Raw genomic sequence first — 22,107 nt, forward strand, 5'->3', positions numbered from 1 at the left:
ATTACTCTGCAAAATCTTGAAGAGGAAGGTAATAGAGGGAGCATTTTCCCAAATCAATTGAGCACAGAACCCTTTTTCAGGAAAGCATCTCACGTCAGGAACGGCTGCTTTAAAGCCTGTTTTATAAATCTGCATCTTCGCCATCTATAAAATCCTCTCGTTTGCCACTTCCCCTGAGCGGATAAGTCTTATTTTGCTTGCCAACCCTAAATCGTGGCTGCCTGGATGGCCATGTTGAGTAGCATTCTGCGGTGGTTTCTAAACTCAGCGGGAGCACTTCTGTAACCCGTTGGCAATGCCTTCCTAGAACCCAGGAGGACGGAGTGGTGACACAGAGCTCAAGAGAAGTGGTCCCTGTCCTGAAGAAAACTGCTCATTAAATCCAAAGACATGACCTGGCAAGACTTTGAGTAACTTGTTTACAGACCTGATTTTGTGGGACATGAAAGCCTGCTGACCAGTAGAGGGTCATTCCTAAAGAATAGACGTGCACCTGCTCAAGAGAAAAAGCACAAGATTAGATTTCGGTCACCTCTGGTATTCCATAGTCCTGCAAACAAATCACAATTCCATTTCCACGTGCGGCAGACAGTGTTGGCCGGCTAGCCCCCCCACCATCTGCGACTCCCGTGAACTTCCCATCTCCCACTCTAGCGGCTTAAAACCACAGTGACCGTGACACCCCACTTTGGCAAGAGACGCAAGGGGAGTCTGTTAAGGGGCTTTTGAGAAAGCTTTTGCTTTACTGACAATAAGAACACAGTCCATGGCCCCACTTTTTCCTCAATTTTGCCTCGAATGCTGACAACGTACATGGATCATAGCTGCCATCTTGGGACCATGAGGCAACAGGCACCGGAAAAAAGACCAGCAGCTAAAAAGGGTAGAATGTAAATACACAGCCTGGATCCTCGATGACATTTACTGAGCCGCCGACCAATCCCGAGACTCCTGGTGAAGCAAATAATAACTCTATCTGTGGTGCCAGCCGCTGCACTTTAGGCTTTCTGATGGCGCATAGCCGAAGCCATCTGCACGTGAAACACTATGGGACAGCCTGCTTTAAAAATTTTTTTTTTAACGTTTGTTTATTTTTGAGACAGAGAGAGACAGAGCATGAACGGGGGAGGGTCAGAGAAAGGGAGACACAGAATCCGAAACAGGCTCCAGGCTCTGAGCTGTCAGCACAGAGCCCAATGCAGGGCTTGAACTCACAGACCGCGAGATCATGACCTGAGCCGAAGTCGGCCGCTTAACCGACTGAGCCACCCAGGCGCCCCTGGGACAGCCTGCTTTAAAAGCATCACCTGTCAGAAAACAAGATGAAATGGAAGAACATTATCTGACTTCTCCACCCTCACTTCCTTCATCTTCAAAATGAGGATTCTGGGGCACCTGGGTGGCTCAGTCGGTTAAGTGTCTGAGTTTGGCTCAGGTCATGCTCTCCCCGTTCATGGGTTTGAGCCCCCCATCAGGTTCTGTGCTGACAGCTCAGAGCCTGGAGTCTGCTTCAGATTCTGGGTCTCCTTTCTCTGCCCATCTCCCGCTCACACTCTGTCTCTCCTGCTTTCAAAATAAACATTAAAAAATTGTTTTAATAATAAAAAGAAAATAATAATAATAAAGTGAGTATTCTACCTGAATACTCATGAGGATTGAGTAAAAAGAACCTGCAAATGGTCATGAAAATTTTTTATCATTATCGGACGTGGAGCACTTACATGCCAAGCTCTGCTCCAAGCCTTTTACCTACATTAACTCATTCGGTCCTCACCACCATCCTGTGAGGTTGGTATTTTAATTGTCTCCACTATACAGAAGAGGCGATGCAAAGGCAACTTTGGGAACTTTCCCAAACAAGACCTAAAGCCAGGCACCAGAGGCTTGGCTATGTTGCTTCTGGATTATACTAAGTTTTCAATCAATGTCAATCTGTTATTGTTGTGGGGCTTCTATTGTAATTGACAAGGCGCATTCCCCTTAGGATCATGGGAAATGACTTTTGAGAACTTCAGAAGGGACACGCTGAATTCATAAAACATAGTATGTGGAAAATACACGCTTATTTGAGCCATCCACTCAGTTAAGTACAAGTGACTTTGGTTTTGGCTTCTGGCATCCCTAGGTCAAGAGCATGTGTCCAGTATCACACGTGCCAATTGTCTCTCTGACCTTATATCCCCAACCCGATCAACCAGCCCTCTGACGAACGCGACTAGACACCTGCAGACAAGTTCACAGATTTCATCCTCACCTCTGGAGAAATGGTCTTGAGAGCAGATGCTGGAGCCATGCCCTGAACACTGCCAGAGGCACTGTCCACACTGGGGAACTGACCTGGATTCCAAATGCTCTAAGTACCCTTGGTGGTACCTAAGGCCAAAGTGACAACAGGCTTCCTCCCAAATCCCAAATCCAGCCCCTTAGTATATGCTGCCTGGAGAAGGGTGGTGACAGTTTTGAATGCGACTCCTGGTGCCACGGGAAAGAACAGCATGATCGATTATTGATGTCTGCCATGAGCACAGGATGGGGTGATAGTGGCTTGAGTGACTCATAGTTAGAGACCAGCGCACACCTTCCACCTGCACTGGAACTCGCCAAGCAGTGGGAAAAATGTCTCTGTGTGCTGGGAGAGCTGGATATTGGTCTGAGGAGAGGAGTCGGCATACATCCTCCAAAGCTCAGGACAGAGCCCAGAGCTGGGGGAGGATTGTGAGCTGAGACCACTTTCCTGACTGCTCACCTCACCTCCCACAGGACCTGAGCCAAGTTAGATGCAGAGAGGAGCCTGCAGTGGACGGAAGAGAAGAGCAATTAACAGAACTGAATGGTAGAGATGTGTTAAGAGGGGTAATGGCCAGGTGACCTGGCCTACTAAGCACCAGTTTGCCACAATTCACCCCCCAGGAAGCTAAGTCCCCTGCATTTCTGGGGTGCATCAGCATGCGCCCCTCTAGTGGCTGCTCAGAAAGTCAGATCCCCCTGGGGTGCCTGGGTGGCTCAATCGGTTAAGCGTCCAACTTGGGCTCAGGTCATGATCCCACAGTTTGTGAGTTGGAGCCCCACATCAGGCTCTGTGCTGACAGCTCAGAGCCTGGAGCCTGCTTTGGATTCTGTGTCTCATTCTTTCTCTGCCCCTCCCCCACTTGTGCTCTGTCTCTCAAAAATAAATAAAAATGTTTAAAAAAATTATAAAAAAAAGAAAAGAAAAGAAAGTCAGATCCCCTGGCTCCAGCTGTGGCATGTCAGCTGACTCCAGACTGTAGGAGGCACCACCAGAGAGACCCAAACAGAGGGACTGAGAGGCACCCACATCTGTATCTAACACAGGGCTCCAGGGATTTATCCCTGAGATTCTGTCAGTGCAGGAAAGAGTAGAGGGGCTCGGGGTGCTGGGTGTCTGCCTGTGGGTGACAGAGTCAGGGCCACTGCAATGGGGAACTTGATGCTTTCGCTATTGTGATCTAACTTGGAGACACGTGGGCCCAGATAAACCAACCCTGGAAGCCACCAAGCCCCTGTTATCTGAGCCCGAAGGAAAGCAGCCTCCGTTCCAGGACGCCTTCTCCTTCCAAGAGAGGCGGAATTTCCAGGCTGTACTTTTCTCCTGAAAGGATGGCAAGAAGAAGCAGAACTCGCTGATTAAGAGCCCACTATGCCCTGAGGGCTGTGTGCCTGCCTTACACCACTTTCTCCTTAGATTTTCTTCTTATGGGGGCGCCTGGGTGGCTCAGTCGGTTAAGCATCCGACTTCAGCTCAGGTTATGCTCTCGTGGTTCATGAGTTTGAGCCCCACATGGGGCTCGCTGCTGACAGTGCAGACCCCACTTCAGATCCTCTGTCCCCACCCACCCACCCCCCCGGCCCCTGCCCTCCTTACTCTCTTTCTCTCTCTCTCTCAAAAGTAAATAAACATTGGGGCGCCTGGGTGGCTCAGTTGGTTAAGTGTCCGACTTCAGCTCAGGTCACGATCTCACGGTCCGCGAGTTCGAGCCCCGCGTCAGGCTCTGGGCTGATGGCTCAGAGCCTGGAGCCTGCTTCCGATTCTGTGTCTCGCTCTCTCTCTGCCCCTCCCCCGTTCATGCTGTGTCTCTCTCTGTCTCAAAAATAAATAAACGTTAAAAAAAAAATTAAAAAAAAAGTAAATAAACATTTAAAAAAAGAATTTCTTCTTTTAAAAATTGAATATAATGTTTACTAAACCTTTTGCTATCCAGAAGCAAAACAAGTCCATGAAAAAACTAAAATTACCACTGATGTTGCCACCCAGAAATAATCACTGCAGGCATCTTGGTGTATATATTTTTAGAACTCTCTCTCTCCCCTGTGTGTGTGTGTGTGTGTGTGTGTGTGTTTATTAAACTAGGGTCACATTATACATGCATATATTTAGGTTCTTTTCAAGCCATTAAATAAGCCCCCACAGCCTCATTTTAATGCTATCTTATTTACTGGACATTGTTTCCAGTTTATCACTAATGTCAACAATACAACAATAAACATTACTGCAGTTAAATCAGTCTTTACTCCTACCTTAGGATCAACTCCTGGTTGGGGACGTTTTAGGGTTTTGCTACATGCTGTCATGGGTACCCATGGCTCAGACCATGTACCCACAACTTTTCCAACACTTGTTTTTGAATATTTATAATAATCTGATAGATTAAATCACATTAACCCCGTTTTACAGGTGTAGAAATTGAAGCTCAGAGAAGGTGACCTGTCTTCATCGAATAACTAAAAGACTGGCAAAAAAAAAAAAAAAAAGCCTGGGAATAATATTCTTTAAGTCCATTCTGCCTCAGTGTTCCTCGGGGCTAAACTGGGAGCTGGGGATGCCATCCCCAGGACAGATCCAAGGTCCTAGGACCAGGCCTTTCCCCGGGACAGGCCCAAAGGTGCCACAGAGATGCCCCACAACTTACCTGAGATGCGTCGGGCTGTTCATCGTCACTCTGTTCCAGTAGCAGTTCAGGGGCCTTGAAAGGAGCAGCCTCTATGTGAGAAATGTGGTTCTGGAAAGAAAGACTTCCGGCTGCAGACAGCAGGGCTGACCAGGGACAGACCACATAGTCCGAGGAATCTGAAAACAAGGCCATGATGGGAGTATAGAGACATGACCACTGTCCGGAGGGCCAGTTGTGGGACTGCGACCAGCAGGTGCCCCTGGGATGGACTGAGAGCAATGCCCAGGGAAACATGAAGTGGATACAACCCCGATACATGCGTGCACAAGACCACGTGTTACCAAGGGCGACCACAGTGGTGGCCAGGAAACCAGCCACCTGCATCCAAATTCCTCAGTGCCCCAAGCGTCTCAAGGTCAGAGGTCCACTTGGAAATAAGCCCAAGTCTGAGTTCTTTGGAGCCAAGCCTGGGACCAAGGCAGCTGGTCTTCTGGGCGTACTGTAGGGGTTTCATCAGTCTCCCCTCCCCCATCCCGGAACCGACACCCGGGGCAGGGAGGAGGGAGTGAAGAATCACGGGGAGGGTGAAACTGAAGGTAGAGGGGCACAGCAGCCTCCTTTATCTTCCCACACTGGGACCTGCCTGATTGCTCATGTGGTCTCACTCATGTGTGGGGAGCCTCGGCTGCGGTCTCGCGGGTGACTTCGGAGCTGACATGTGAGTGTGCGTACTCAGCGTTTGTTCCAGTTATTAACGTAAGGCTTCGCAGCTCCAAATTCACCTTTCAATACCTGCTCCCTGAAGCAAGCTCTCCTTTACAGCGAGTGCGACATGCAGCTTTCTCAGTAGAGGGCGCTAGAGAGACATGGCGGGAGGCGGGGCCCTCCTGCTGTTTCGGGTCTCAGAGCGCGGCGGGAGGACAGTTGGTGACGCTCTGCCCTGACATAGGACCCGTGGTCCAGCACGCACCTCCCGGCCCCAAGTGATCACTGCTTCTGCACAGACGCCGCGGGCTCCAGGCCTTCTGGCAGCACTAGCTCCGGAAGTTATGTCTCCCCGCTGCCCTCCTCCATCCAGAGGGTCACCCTCGCCCCTGGTGGCGATTCCTGTGCCTCGCTTGTCCAGTGAATGCCAGACCCTTCTGGCCCCGCAAAGCAGCGAACTTCGCCTTCATCGTGGGCTCCAAGCACAGCAATTCCAGCAAATCTGAACCCCGATCTGGGGAAGGGGCTTCCCTTCCAAGTTTGCCCCTCACTGGTACTTCTCTCAGTCCTGGGGAACCATATCTTACAATTACTCTTCTGTTGGAATTTAATAATTCTTTATATTAACCTCCCTCCCGCTCTTTACACCACCTAGTGTGTGGGTTCTAGCCCCTGATGGGGCACAGGTGATACACCATCTGGCAGGAGACAATATGGGAGTGTCAGCAGGGCAGCCCCCTGCCTCCTGTCCCTTATGCTCAGACCGTCCAGGTGTTGGGAGAGGCCCATATAGCTGCAGCCACTGTCTCCCTAGAAGCAGGGCCTTTTTTCAACTCTGCTGCATGCCATGGGTCCGAGAGACAGGCCTGCCTTCCCAGGGCAACTCCATAGGCAGGTGTCATTTGACTACTTGATCTAATGCTTTGGACTGATAACAGATCTGAGAAGCAGCAGTCAGAGATGGCTTGGGAAGCTTTGCCTTCAACTCCCTGCGATTCATGTGGCCCAAACACCCTCTTACCTTCACGAATGTCTTCCAGGAGCCGCTCCGCAGCTAGGTACAAGAGGGACCAGATTTCCTCCTCCGACAGAGCTTCGCCCCTGACCTGCAGGGCGCTGGCCAGGGTCACAGAGGCCGGGCTCATGCCTGCAGAGACATGCGTGTGGCAGAGTCCCCACAACGTCCACCAGCTCTCTGGGCCCGTACTCACCGTTCCAGCCCAGGCACAGCCCAGTCCCCTCTGCGGCCTGGCAGCACCATGTTTTCATCACCTGCATCCCCGGGGCTGGGCGCAGGGCTAGGCACACAGAGGAAGCTACAGAAATGTTTTTTGGGGGGACCTGCGAGGCTGCCTGGCTGAATCAGTGAATGAGGAAATAAACTCCGAAATGAGAGCTTAGGCGAATGAATGAATGAATGAATGAACAAATGATCCATGAGAATGGCACCGCCCTCTGAGCTGGGCTGCGCTGTTGAAAAGAGCTCCCTTGGCCCAGGTAGCATCCTCTGCCTGCTCTCCTCTCTGTCTGGGAAAGTAGGTTAACGGCATTTTTTTTTAAATCTCCACTACATGATTCATGGCTTTTCCCCCGCCACACGCCGAGTCGGATGTGGCGCCAGCACCAGCCCTGTCTGTAATGATCACGACACCTGCCTGAGGAGTGAAAATCACTGGAAGGAAGGCGAGTCCTGTGTTTTGAAAAAGTGCAGGCTCAGGGAAGCGTGGGACTGACCCGCCGGAGGAGAGGTGAAGGAGGCTGGTCTTCTCTTTTCCTCTCTTCTTAGAAGGGCTCCTTTCGACCAAAGCTGACATTTAAATGTCTGTCCTCCTGACACAGCTGCCACCCACTAATCTCCAGCCCCAGGTGGGGTGACAGCGGGAAGAGGCCAGGCAGGCTTTTCCTAATCCATTTACGTCATTGATCTTTTCTGTGGCCTCAGGGAGGGTGGGAGGGCGGTGTGGGGGGCAGGGCGGAGAGCACGTTATGGCACCCTCTGTCCAACGTGGCCAAGCCAAGCTCTCCACTCGCCGCCTGCTCAGCTCTACGTACGCCTGTAGTCCAACCTCCTCCGGCCTCAGGAAGAGAGTTGGACTCCCAGAAGAAAAAAGCCTTGCACGTCCTCCTCTCCCCTGGGGACCAGAGGTGTGCTGGAGCCAGGCCTAGGCCGGAAGCTTGATGTGTGAGATGTCACAACAAGGAGTCTGCAAAGAAAGCCCGTCGTTCCCATTGGCAGACAGGAAGGCAGTCCAAGGTCACCCAGGTAAAAAGTAACAGATTCAAAGCTAAAGTGCAGGGCCTCTCTTGTCTTTCTTTTTTCTCTTCCTCCTACTTCTGTATCTAAACTTGGCTTGAGACATATGGATTAGGCATCCCCATGCTGCCACATGTTCCCAGCTCTCTGCAGCCACCGTAAAAGGCTACTTATTAGAGAACAAACAAAGGGACAAGATTAGGACTCTCAAATACGAAATCTCTGAATCTCAAGATTTCTCACGAAATACCAAATGTGGTGTGGTTTGTTTTCCCATCACTATATGACTAGAAAAAAATTGCATGAAAATTATTTTAGGCTGCTGCGGGGTGGCTAGTCAAGACCATCATTTCAATACAGTAATTCAACTTTCAACAAATAGTGCTGGATTCATCATGGGAGAAAGAAAAAAAAAAAACCCTCTTATGTTATATAAAAATTAACTCAGGGCACCTGGGTGTCTTAGTCGGTTGAGAGTCCGACCTTGGCCCAGGTTAAGATCTGGGGCGCCTGGGTGGCTCAGTCGGTTGGGCGACCGACTTCGGCTCAGGTCATGATCTCGCGGTCCGTGAGTTCGAGCCCCGCGTCGGGCTCTGTGCTGACGGCTCGGAGCCTGGAGCCTGCTTCGGATTCTGTGTCTCCCTCTCTCTCTGCCCCTCCCCTGCTCATGCTCTGTCTCTCTCTATCTCAAAAATAAATAAAAACATTAAAAAAAAAAAAAAAAAAGATCTCACAGTTCGTGAATTCAAGCTCCACATCAGGCTGGCTGCTGTCAGCACAGAGCCTGGAGCCTGCTTCGGATCCTCTGCCCATTTCTCTCTCCACCCCTCCCCTACTCATGCTCTCTCTCTCTCTCTCTCTCTCTCAGAAATGAATAAACATTTAAAAAAACTAAAAATTAACTGAAAATGAATCATAGACCTAATATAGAACATAAAACTGTAAGTTTTTAGGAAATAACACATCGAGGCAAATATTCAGGATCTAGGACGAAGCAAAGAGTTCTTAGATTTGACACTGACATCATAGCTTAGCCTCGCCTACCTTACATGTGTTCAGAACACTCAGATTAGCCTACAGTTGGGCAAAATCACCTAACACGAAGCCCGTTTTATAATAGAGTGTTGAATATCTGATGTAATTTATTGAACACTGTACTGAAAGTGAAAAATAGAATGGTGTAAGCGTATCGGTTGTTTACCCTTGTGACCACCTGGCTGACTGGGAGCTGAGGCTCCAGGCCACTGCCCAGCATCACGAGAGAGGATTGTGGTGCATCCTGCTAGCCCAGAAAAGGATCAAAATTCAATGTCTGCAGTACAGTTTCCACTGAATGTGTGTGGCTTTTGCACCATCGTAAAGTCAAAAACTTGTAACTCAAGCCATTACAAATTGGGGTCATCTATAAATAAAGAACTCTGGGAGAGCCTGGGTGGCTGAGTTGGTTAAGCATCCGACTTCGGCTCAGATCATGATCTCACGGTTCTAGAGTTTGAGCCCCGTGTCAGGTCCTGTGCTGACAGCTCAGAGCCTGGAGCCTGCTTGGGATTCTGTGTGTGTGTGTGTGTATGTGTGTGTGTGTGTGTGTGTGTGTGTGTGTGTCTTTCCGCCCCTCCCCCACTCATGCTCGGTCTCCCTCTGTCTCAAAAATAAACACTAAAAAAAAAGTATAAATAAAGAACCCTCACAATTCACTGTAAAAAGACAACCTAATTTTAAAATGGGTAGAGACGTCGACTGTGCTTCAATAATAAATAAATTCAAAGTAGAATAAAAAAATGACTACAATAGGCAAAACTCAAGAGTGTCACAGGCCAACTGGAATGTATGGCCACCCAAATCTTTTTTTTTTTAAATGGACAAAGACTATGAACATACATTTCTCCAAAGATGTACAAATAACTGATAAGCACATGAAAAGTGCTCAACATAATTAGTCATTAGGTAAATGCAAATCAAAACCACAATGTGATACCATTTCAGATCTATAAGGATGGTTATAACCAAAAAGTGTTGACAAAAATGTGGAGAAATTGGAACCCTCACATATTGCTGATAGGGATGTAAAATAAGGTAGCCACTTTGGAAAACGGTTCAACAGTTCCTCAAAGAGTTAATCATAGAGTTACCACGTGACTCCGCAATTCCACTCCTTGGTATATACCCAAGACAAATGAAAGCATATGTGACACCAAAACGTACGCACAAACATTCATAGCTGCATCCTTGATAGTATCCAAAAAGTGGAAACAACCCAAACGTTCCTTAACTAATGAATGAATAGACAAAATTGTATCCACATACAATGGAATGCTATGTGGCCATAAAAAGGAACAAAGTCCTGCTACATGCTGCAAGATGGATGAATCTTTTTTCTTATACCCCTTAATTAAGGTGTAACTGACATACGAAAAGCTGTATATATTTAATGTATGCAACCTGATGAGTTTAGAGATAAGTACATATTCATGAAAGCATCACCACGATCTAGGCCATACAAGACTGATGAATCTTGAAAACAATCTGCCAAGTAAAGGAAGTCAGCCACTAAAGGTCACATTTCATATGATTGCATTCGTAGGAAATATCCAGAAGAGGCGAATGAATAGAAACGGAAAGATCAGTGGTTTGGCAAGGGTTTGGGGGAAGGGCAGGTGGAGAGTGACTGAAGTGGGTATAGATTTCTTAACAGCTTGATGACAATACTCTGGAATTAGTTGTGATCGTTACACAATCTTGTGAACATACCAAAAACTTCTGAATTGTGAACATTAAAAGGTGACTTATGGTATGTGAATTACACCATAAATGTGAATAATTTTTTTTAATTTTTTTTACATTTATTTATTTTTGGGAGACAGAGAGACAGAGTGTGAGCAAGGGAGGGGCAGAGGGAGAGGGAGACTCAGAATCAGAAGCAGACTCCAGGCTCCGAGCTGTCAGCACAGAGCCCGACGTGGGGCTCAAACCCACAAACCGTGAGATCATAACCTGAGCCTAAGTCGGACGCTTAACCGACTGAGCCACCCAGGTGCCCCCATAAATGTGAATAATTTTTAAGAGAAAAGCAAGGAATGGAAAGGAACTTATAATTAAAAGACAGATCATGAGGTGCGTGGGTGGCTCAGTCAGTTAAGCATCTGACTTCAGCTCAGGTTGTGATCTTGCAGTCCATGAGTTCCAGCCCCACGTCAGGCTCTGTGCTGACGCTGCAGAGCCTGGAGCCTGCTTCAGATCCTGTGTCTCCCCCTTCTTTCTGCCCCTCCCCCACTCATTCTCCCTCTCTCTTTCTCTCTCTCTCTCTCTCTCAAAAATAAATAAACATTTAAAAAAATTTTTTAAAGACAGATCAAATTAATAAATGAGTAAAAGTAAATATAGTATCTAGGAATGTACATGTGAGGGACAAAGCTACAGAAACAAGAGGATGACTGTAAAAGTCTGGATAATGATTACCTTTGGGGGAGTGAGGGCCTGTGATTGAGATGGAGAATATGGAAGGGTTTCTGGAATGGGGGGCAAAGTCCTATTTCTTAGCCTCAGTGATGGCTCAAATAAGGTGTTCATCTTACAATGACTCGGTAAGCTAAACATTTGTTGTAACGGTTCTCTGGGTCCGTTCTTTTACAATAAGTTTAAAACAATTTCAAGCATTGCCCTGCTAAAAATGTTTTTAGGCAAATCCAAAAAATAGCACTCCATTTCCACCTCCTTTCTTGAAATACAAATCCAGCAATTTTCATCAGTTATGTTAGACTCTATCTGAAATCCTGCCAACAAATGCCAACCAGATTAAGAGGCCCAACCATTCTTTCCATCTGGGGTGGATAAGGAAACAGCCAACATCTAGAAAAGCACATAACTGCTCGGGTTGGCCAGTCAAGCACCCCTGTCTGTGGTTGGAACCAAGAGTTCTTTGAGGCTTGAAGTTGCCATTCTCGTTGCTGGTGTATCAGGATTGCAGCTTCCACGTCAAAGGCAACAAACCCCAAACACAGGAGGTAATGCCAGCGAACTAGTCATCAGCCTCTCCACTAACAAAAAACAAAAAACGACAACAACAAACCCATCCCACTGTTCCAAGACATGTGCATGCTCCCACTGCAGAAAGAAATGTCTACGTTCTGCTTCTCTGTACAAACTCTCTCTGACCCCAGGGCCACAGATGAACGTGACATTCTGTCCACAGGAGTGAGTTGTGCCTCCAGGGAGTGCCAACAGTTGGGAACCATTGGTGGCCCCGAATTTCCACGGCAGCCCTGACCACACCCCTCCACTCTGGTAGGCAGTAACCTGTTTGGGGATACTTCAGGGACTCCATTTCAGTCCACTAGTCCTTAAGAAGCAACCCAAATATATGTTAACATTGCAATATTGCAAATTCCATTTCAGGGCCAGCCGACAACACCAATACAAGGAGACACTCCCTAGCGCTTACTGTGCACCAGGCACTGTTCCAAGGGCTTTATGTGCACCAGTCCCAGTTTATGAGACAGCCGCCATCAGCCCTGCCCCGGCATGCCGTGATGCCTCCGGGCTTGCATCCAAGTGTTTGTCTACACAGTCTGGTGGTGAGGTACCACTGCACCGTGAACTGGAAGGGGACCATTAACCATCTAAGGGACAGAGAGATCCCACCACACAGATAAACCCTGCCTTCCTGCCAGTGAGGAAGCTCTGGGAAAGCGTCCAGCCCATGGCCATGCTTCTGGGGGGGCAGCTCTGTTGTCTCTCATTCACTTCCCAGGCTCACACCTCTGTGGGCCAAGTCCTGTATGTTGACTCGATTCTCCGAACGCTTCTGCAGTCAGCTCATAACCCAAAAGTCTCCTCCATCTGAGGCCTCATTGCTGTTCAGGAGTTTCCTCAGGCTCCCTTCCGTAAGTTCCCAAGCTATGGTGCATTCTGTCTCTAGGGACTCTCTTCTACTGGCCTCCAGCTTCATAGCCCTTCTCTGGTCTGGCTCGGCCTAGAAGCTCTGCCCATGCCCTCGACATCCTTGCCTCAGCCATCCCTTTATTTAACAAATCCTACCAAGGAGTTAGTATATTTTAAGCTGTAAATAGAAACATGAAAATATAACATCCTACCCTTGCAAGTCTTACATTCTAGTGGGGATGGGCAGAGGGGCACCGATACCGAACAGGTAAACAGAGGAACAAAATAAGTCCACAGAGAGATAGACTATGAAGAAGAGGTAGACAAGGCTGTGCACTTGAGCCGGAGTGGTCAAGGAAGGCACCATATGAGCTGAGACTTGAAGGTTGAGAAGGTGCCTGCGAGAGAAGTGGAAGGGACAAGGCACACTGCCTCTGGTCTCGTGGGGACAGCCAGTGGGTGACCACTCCCTCCCTGAAACACTACCCGTTGCTTCAGATCCCGGTTTCCCTTGACTCCCTCTCGCTGTCCCTGGAATGTCGTCCCCCAGGATGCTAGCTCCGGCCCTGTGCTGGTTTCCTATGGCTGCTGGGACAAATTACCACCAGCCTGATGGATGAAAGCAACAGAAATTTATCATCTCAGAGAAATCAGTTTCACTGAGCTGAAATCGGGCTGTGGGCAGGGCCACATTCCCTCCAGAAGTTCCAAGGGAGGGTCTGCTCCTTGTCTCTTCCTGTTTCTAGTGGCAGCCAGCATTTCTTGACTTGTGGCCACATCGTTCCAATGTCTGCCTCCATGGTCTCATCACCTTCTCCTCTTTATTTTAAGTCTCCCTCTGTCTGCCTCTTACAAGGATATTTGTGATTGCATCTAGTAGGGCCTGCCTAGATGATCCAGGATAATCTCCCCGTTTCAAGACCCTTTAACCTCATCACATCTGCAGTTGTTTTGCCATTTAAGGTAGTATTCATGGATTCCACAGATCAGGATGTATATATCTTTTTTGTGGTGGGGGGAAGCATTGTTCAACCTACCACCAGCTCTTTTTCATTCAACAGTCTACTGTTGGCTAAAAAAAGACATGAGCTCTGGGAGGTTGAAACTCCAGCTCCCTAACTTCCTGGCTATGTGAGCTTGGGCACAGAGCATATATATACTTAACCTCTCTGAGCCTCAGTTTTGTCATCTGGGATATAATGTTAATCATAGCATCTACCTCATGTAACTGTTAGGAAATTATATTCAAGGGCTCAGTATGTAAAATGTGATGAACACATCTTATTTCCATTTCTTTCCATCTCTGCTCTAACCACCCAGAAAGGGATTTTAAGCATCAAAGCTGCTGAGAAGTTTCCAAGTATGAGATTCTTAAGATATGGTGTTAATTGTTTCCATCTGTCTGCCAGGATTGAGGTGCTATAAACAACCCATTTTAAACCTTAGCAAAATGCCTAAAATATCTCAAGGTCCCCAAAATAGACACCCTAGGGAGGAACCAGGGAAGGATGTGGGGCTCCCAAGGAATCAAAGCTCTCAGAATGATCCTTTTGCCTTCCTCCTTTTGGTCCTTATGTCTCCCTTCATTCCTTCTCCCTTTGGACATTCATTAAAAACCATCTGCTTGCACTAAGACCAAAATCTGAGCAAAACTTTCCAGAAGGCAAATGGCATCATTCCCCCAGGAGGAAAAGTCAGCTTCTGCCTCATCTGGGCTCCACTGAAAGCCTCATCTGGGCTAAAGGTGTCAGGGCTCTTAACTTCCGGCACTCTCCTACTGGGAGATCCTTGGAAGCTGATCTCAGTTCTGAGTTCTTCACACAGATCCTGCCCTACTGCCCTATATAAATACTGGCTGTAGCACCAACGTAGTGTGACCTTGAGCAAGAGCACTCTCAAAATCTCTTCTCCCCGCTGTAAAATGGAGATGATACATCCTGCCTTACAAGATGGTTGTGAGAAGAAGAACAAGCTAATGAGAACATGGCAACTAGCAGATGTCCTACCTTTCTTCAGTGTTCCCAGATGGAAACTTGCATTTGTAGATAAAAGAATGGATGTTCCAGTACAGAAAAACATTTAGAGGGTTTTAGAGGAGGGTTTTTCTCATCGCCCATATTTGCTTACATTCGACTTACTCCATATTTGCTACATTCCTATATAACCCGTGTTGATAAGACCAGTTTTTTATTTGAGTGAATGCATTCAGGGAAACTGCATATTTTATAGGAAATGGAAAATTAGTATTGGACAACAATAGAAGGTAATTATCTATTTCTTTTAAATCCTTGAATTCTTGCCAGATAATATTGCCTTCCAATGGTCCCAAAGCCTGGTCTTTCATTGTGAAAGGAGCCATTCGTTTGAGAAATGTGAAAGCCTAGGGTTCCAGACAGACTTTCTTCTTGACATAATCGGAAGAATTTAAGTAAAATGTCAAAAATATAATTCACTGTTATTAATGCACTTCGTGTTCCACCTGTGTTCTTTGGTCCTGCTTGTCCTTTAGGAAGAGCTGTATCCTCCTTTTCTAAGGCTGCAGGGCCAGTTTTAATGTAATTCATACTCAGAGATGATTGATTGAGTCCTCACCAATTTTACTTAAAGGCAATGCCTTCCAAGGAGAATAGCCCTTTGCAGCTTATAGAGTTTGCATACATTTTTGTGATTCCCACAAAAATCCTTCAAGGCAAGGCAAAATGATCCCCATATCCAGATGAGGAAACTGAGAATTTAACTGACTTAAGGTCCCCAAATTTGCATGGCTAGTAAGTGCCATTTAAGTTTCTAAAGGAGGGGATGGTGGGCTTGTAAGCTAACAAGACTAATTGAAGCTACATATGTTTAAATCATTATTCAGTTTATTCAAAGTTGTGAATTTTAGGTGAGAATCAGTCTTGTTAGGTTGATAAGAATGGTCTGGTATTTCAGCACAGCTGCTTTGGGGCTGTAGAAAAATAATAATAATAAAATAAAATAAAGTTGTGAATTTTAACAGCTGCTGTCTTGAGCCTTCAAATTCAGCTTTAAAGTATTAAGATCCACTCATCTGGTGATTTATATATAAAAAGAGCTACTTCACATGATTTTTTTTAATGTTTATTTTTGAGAGAGAGAGAGAGAGAGCAGGGGAGGGGCAGAGAGAGAGGGAGACACAGAATCTGAAGCAGGCTCCAGGCTCTGAGCCATCAGCACAGAGCCAGACATGGGGCTTAAACTCACGAACCACAAGATCATGACCTGAGCCAAAGTCGAATGCTTAACCGGCTAAGCCACCCAGGCACCCCTACTTCACATGATATTTGACTAATGCTCACCTAATTTATAGTATAACTGTTGTCAGCAGTTCTCCAGAGAACCAGGTTTATTTATATATATGAAGTTAAATATATTTATTTAAATTTAAATATATTTATTTAAATATAAATTATAATTTTTTATTTAAATTGGCTCACCTGAATGCAGGGTTGGCAAGTCTGAAATCCACAGGACAGACTAGTGGGCTAGAAACTTGTGTAGGAGTTGATGTTGTTGTCTTTTTGTTTTTAAGTTTATTTATTATTTATTTTGAGAGAGAGAAAGTAGAGGAGGGGCAGAGAGAGAGAGGGAGAGAGAGAATCCCAGAATCCCAAACAGGCTCTGTGCTGTTAGCATGGAGCCCCGATGCAGGGCTCAATCCCACAAACCATGAGATCATGACCTGAGCCAAAATCAAGAGTCAGATGCTCAACCAACTGAGCCACTCAGGCGCCCTGATGCTATAGTCTTGAGGCACAGTTTATTCTCCTTTGAAGGAACCTCGGTTTTGCTTTTAAGGTTTTTCAACTGACTGGCTGAGGCTCACCCACATTACATATATTCCTTAATTTAATGTCAACTGATTATAGACGTTAACCCCATCTATAAAGCACCTTCATAGCAAAAGTCTTACCATTGCCCCAATCCAGTCTCCATCCTACAGAGAGACCTCTTCCTAAAACACATTTGACCATATGACTCTTCCACATTAAAGCCTTCAGTGGCTTTGTGTTTTCCATAGAATCATTTCCATTTCCTGACTCCTAAACAAAGCTTATGCGACCTCCAGTCCACCCTTCCACACTGATCTCCAGCGACTTCCCCTTGCCTCCATAGCCTCTCTCCAAGTTCCAGATGCACCACACCCCTCTCATCTCCTGTCCTCCCCGGGGTTATGTGGGGACACTCCCACCTGGAGCTCCTTCTTCCCTGACTGAGTGAGTCGGGAGCTGTCTGCACTCTGTGGACCAGCAATATACAGAAAAGATACCAATACATGAAATGAATGAAATACTTAGGTGACACTTTCTTTAAAGGTCCAACACATTTCCTACCTAGCCTACGGAGAAGTCAGTTCTGACCACTTAGTCTCAAAATCTACCACTTGACTGGCACCAGCCCACCATGAACTGGTCCTTTTCCACCATTCTGTGGATCTCCTTCCTGCTTTCCTTCACCACCTACTCTGTTTCCAACGATGTTGGGCTATTATAACCATTTTAACTCAAGGAATTATAGGGAAAAGGAGGTAATTCACTAAGAACTAAGGCAAAAAAAAAAAAGGAGAAGAGCAATTAGAAATAGGGCTACCAGTGACCAAGAATAAAACGAAGACCAGGGGCGCCTGGGTGGCTCGGTCGGTTAAGCGTCCGACTCCGGCTCAGGTCATGATCTCGCGGTCCGTGGGTTCGAGCCCCTCGTCGGGCTCTGAGCTGACATCTCAGAGCCTGGAGCCTGTTTCCGATTCTGTGTCTCCCTCTCTCTGTGACCCTCCCCTGTTCATGCTCTGTCTCTCTCTGTCTCAAAAATAAATAAACGTTAAAAAAATAAAATAAAATACAATGAAGACCAAGTCTGGGGCAGGGGAGTTAGTCTGACTGTCTTAGGCAAGAGAGGTCAGAGAGGAAAACGGCTAAACACATTGACCTCAGGGCCAATAAATATTGAAAGGAAAATGGAAATAGCAAAGCATAGTTGCTGAGAGGGCAGGTTCTGAGGTCAGAGTCGGGCTAACCCCTGTCTACCTTGGGTAACTTATTTTTTTTTCCTCGATACTCATCTGTAACATGAATTATTGCATCTGACACGTGGTAGCTTCTCAATAAATGCTAGCCGTTCATATGATTAACATTGAATATAAAGTGAGGGCAGGGGATAGGGTGGGGACAAACCCACAGAACTCGGGCTTGAGAGCAGAAATGGCTTTACCAGTGGGACTACAGATGCCAGCGACCCCAGTCCTTGCTACTCAAAGTGTGATCCCTCAGACCAGCCACGTGGGCATCACCCAGGAACTTGTTAGAAATGCAGACTCAGGCCTTCCCTGGGCCCTTTAAGTCAGAATCCATGTTTTAACAGGATAATCTGCACATTGCAAGTTACAGACAGAACTGCCCTAGGTCCCGTTGCTTATCTGGAAGACCCAGTTATAGGTGGGCAATGACTGCAGCCAGTTAGAATTTAGAGATAGAATTACTGTGTGAGGTAACCAGGGAGACCCCTACCTAGTCCTTGGCAACGCTCCAGGGTATTTGGGTGACTATTCTCTTAGATTAAAGGGGAGGAATTTGGTGGAAGACTTATGAACTGAGGCCATAAACTCAGGCCGGCTGCGCAGTGTCAGGTGGGCTTACATGGCCTGAACACAGAAGCCGTGATTGCAGGGGACCTGTACAAGGGGACAATAGGTGGGAGAGAGGTGACTACCAGGATCAGAGACTAAGCAAATTGAGAGGGGGAGAGATGGTGAAAAGGGCTGTTTTCCTGTGTCCTCCCTTACAGGCTGCACGCCCACCCCACACTACCCTGTCCCACCGAAAGCACTCCCTTGGTCCAGCCAGACCCTCTGAGCATGGCCTGCCCTTCCTCCATAACCTCAAGTCCAATGAGCACGACTGACAGAGAGGCAGCCTGGGCAAGGGGCAGCACCCAAGAAGGGTTGCATCACTTTCCAGACATCCCTGAAGGCTTAAAATACAGTTTGTAGAGAGCAGAATCACCTTCAATTTCTAGAAAGGCAAAGTAAACATTACCTTAAAAATAAAAGGATTAATGCAGACCAACTTGGCCAAGATAAATTCCATCAAACACAGATATCCCCTAGCAGGGGAGTGAGCAAGGATTCTGCAGGCATCTGAAAAAGTCCAGTGACTTCTCTTCAAGACTGTGAATAGCCCTCAACCTTCTCCACTCTGTATTTAAATCCACAGTCATCTTTCTTTATCAGTCTTTTCAAATTATCTAACATCGCTTTGCACCCCTGAATCCAATCCTGTATTTCTTGTTTTGGTGGTTGATGTGTTTGTCCATAGAGAGAAACACATATTCCTCTTAACTCCTTTCTTCATCCCTGCTTCTCCTGATCATCATATTCCCCTCCCCGTGGATTCTGCCTCTTTAAAACTCTCTGGGCCCCTTTGCTGTGCTGAAGAAGACTCCTACTCACCAGTGAGAGTCAATGAATGTCCAGGGATTTTGCAAGCTGGATGTTAAACATAGCCGTTGTGAAAAATCAAATTACAGAAACTTCCAATTAAATAAATTATATTAATAATATATTCAATGTATTTCCTAATTGTTTCACTACATTTCATTATTGTCCATGCTCTTCAGCTCATTTAAATCAATTGCATTTGCGTGGTGGAAATACGATATAATGGTGTGCTAATACACAGCTCTTCAAACTTTGCGTTCAGTGCTATCACACTGGGAGCTTGGAATTGACCATAGAGGCAGTATTCACACCACAGAAATTGACAGAAGCTACAGATCAGGGCTTGGTTTGTTGTTTTGTTGATTACCTAGACTTAAGAAAGTGATGGAGAAAATGTTAATAATTCAGATTAAATCTAAAAGTGTGTTGTGTCTATAGCTGTTATATTGTGAATAGTGCAAAAATTGAGGAACTATTCTTCCAGAATTCAAAAATTATGATCCAGTTCAGCAGTTCCTCATGTCACGGAGAAATGAGCAAAGTTAAAACATTCACGTTCATTGCTTAACTTTCTTCTGACTTGTCAACGTAAACAAAGATATCAGCCAACATTCATGTTGGAACTATACTCAGTGGTCAATTGCAAACATAGACTGACTAAGGATGTAAGAGTTCAGCGAAATCAATGTTTGCATTCTGTGTGAATCTATTGGCTGTACGGAACTTGCAAAAGAGACTATGCTGTATTTTACTACTTATAAATTGTGCAACATGAGCATCCTTCATATAAATAAAATTTATAACAAACCTATATTATGTACATGTATGCATGTTTGTTTATCTTTCTTTGCACACTGCTGGCAGCCCTTGCTTGACAGGTCTATACATCCCCAAACTGTTTCCTTAGGTTAGTCTATCTGTCAACTTTCCAGGCTTCATCCCCTCCAACCCAACATGTATATTACTACCAGAGTAATCTTTCTAATATTTAAATGCAATCATGACATCCCCTCATTAAAATTATCAATGGCTTTCCAGAACTTTCTGAATGAAATGCAAGCCATAGAAGGCTTTCCTTGCTCTACCCTATTCACCTATGCAGACTTCTTTCTTATCAGATGCCCACACTCACGTCTCACTACAGTTACGCCAAAATGCCTGATATTCCCAGAACATGCTTTACTTATTCATGCCACTGGGCTTTTGCACATGCTTTCCTCTGCCTGGCATAGCTTGCCCCAACCCCTCTCCTCCTACCTCCTGCTAGTTCCCACCCAGCATTCAAACCGCTCTCAAACATCCTCTCTTCCGGGAGCCTACACCACTTCAGCACTTGCTGCTGCCACACGTCACCCTGTAGGCTCACCTCTTTTGGCTCCTGCGCTCACCCGGAAGAGCCTCTGAGCAGAGAGAGGTGTCCCCAGTACTTAGCACTTGGCTTGGCAGCCAGGAGATAGGTGGTAAGTGCTTGCTGAATTGATTACTTGGTCCATTTCAGCTCTAATCTGTAGCAAATGACAGGATGTAGTCAGGAGAAATATGCATACCTCATCTCTGAATTTAATCGTTACTTAAAAAACAAAAGCCAGATGAATCATTGATACTTTTATTCCCCATTGTTTTGTGGAAGTCAGCCGGATAAAACCTGAAACTCTTTACTCTAAAGCATTGACCTTCTTTAAGCATAATCAAATTACTCATTTCTGAAAGATAGTGAGTTATCACTTACTAAGAGCTACGTCTATGCCTCAAGCATGTGCTAAGTGCTTGATATATGTCACTTCGTGTATCCTTAATCGCCCTATAATGTAGGTATTTATTATCCCCATTTTACAGATGAGGAAACTGAGTCTCAGGGAAGTTGCCTTTGCTTTGAATTTGAATTCATTAAAAGATGCTGAATAGCAAAGCAATGACTTAAACAAGGGTTGGTCTGACTCTAAACCCCATGTTTCCTCTGCTGAGCCCATTCGTTACTGCTTTAAAGCAAATTCACCATTTGAATCAGGTCCCACTAGTAGCCTGGAACAAATAACACTCCAAATAATACCACAGAGTCACTAGCGCAGGACTTAGTCCAGTCGTGTTCTCCTTATTCCTGATACCCAAGCCAGTGAATGGATTTGCCCTTCCCCCGACCCAGATTTACAGAAGAAAAGTGAACAACACGGAGAAATACCTGTGTTCTGAGTCAGAGGTTGCATGTGAAATTCTCTGTGATCGTGATCGGGTCTAGGCCTCCATCACAGACAATTTTCCAACAACGAGCAGGGATCTCGTTCACCTCTCTGCTGAGCTGCCACGGCCGCGGGTGCTGCCGCCTCTGTTTACTGTTTGTTACTAAGCACTTGGCTGCCCAGCGAGTGAGTCAACGGGGCCTTTCCTTTCCTGCCACTGGCTCTCTTGCCCTGAGCCCTGTGCAGTCTCCAGTCGCAGGCAGAGCCATCCCGCCATGGCTTCGTCCCCAAGGCCGGTGACCTGTGAGAGAGCTTGTAAGAGCTCAACTGGATTAGGTGCCACTGAAGACAATAGGATTGTGGCTCAGCAGGGGCTTTTACACTGATGTCACTTTATCTCCTGGTCCAATCAAAAGAAAGAGCCCTGCGAAGAACCAGGGGGCCCCGCCAAGAGCCGAGTCTTAGTTTCATTAATTCAGCAGCCCTCCGTGCCCTTTAACAGAGGCAGACTTTAGACTTGTACCCAACAGGGCAGAGTAACATCCAAGATCGTGATGAGGAACCGTGACCTGGAGCTGCCAGCCGGAAGGCAAGAGGAATACGGTTGTGATTCTTACACACACACAAAAATAATCCTCACAATAATATAAATAAATAAAGGGGCAGAAGGAAACTTTTGCAGGTGACGGATATGTTTACGGCATAGATTGTAGTGAGGGTTTCACTGGAGGA

The 22,107-nt window shown here is 46.4% G+C and overlaps 1 protein-coding gene across 7 annotated transcripts in view; it reads right to left on the bottom strand.

Annotated features, from left to right (window-relative positions):
- Window positions 1-21,787, bottom strand: part of FRMPD2 (FERM and PDZ domain containing 2) — a 107,314-nt gene extending 85,527 nt beyond the window's left edge. For 4 of the 7 annotated variants that reach the window (XM_058696950.1, XM_058696953.1, XM_058696952.1 and 1 more), the window contains exons 1-4: window positions 21,378-21,785; window positions 6,637-6,762; window positions 4,929-5,086; window positions 428-493 (exon numbers count right to left, since the gene is read on the bottom strand). In XM_058696950.1, the coding sequence (XP_058552933.1) occupies window positions 428-493; window positions 4,929-5,086; window positions 6,637-6,762; window positions 21,378-21,402 (375 nt within the window). In that variant the 5' untranslated portion in view covers window positions 21,403-21,785. Of the gene's footprint in view, window positions 1-427; window positions 494-4,928; window positions 5,087-6,636; window positions 6,763-20,564; window positions 20,704-21,377 lie in introns of all 7 variants that reach the window. The other 3 variants (XM_058696948.1, XM_058696947.1, XM_058696949.1) reach the window with 2 other exon arrangements.
- Window positions 21,788-22,107: the final 320 nt, after the last annotated feature.

Source organism: Neofelis nebulosa, chromosome 13, assembly GCF_028018385.1.
Source record: "Neofelis nebulosa isolate mNeoNeb1 chromosome 13, mNeoNeb1.pri, whole genome shotgun sequence".
Classification (NCBI taxonomy): Eukaryota; Metazoa; Chordata; class Mammalia; order Carnivora; family Felidae; genus Neofelis; species Neofelis nebulosa.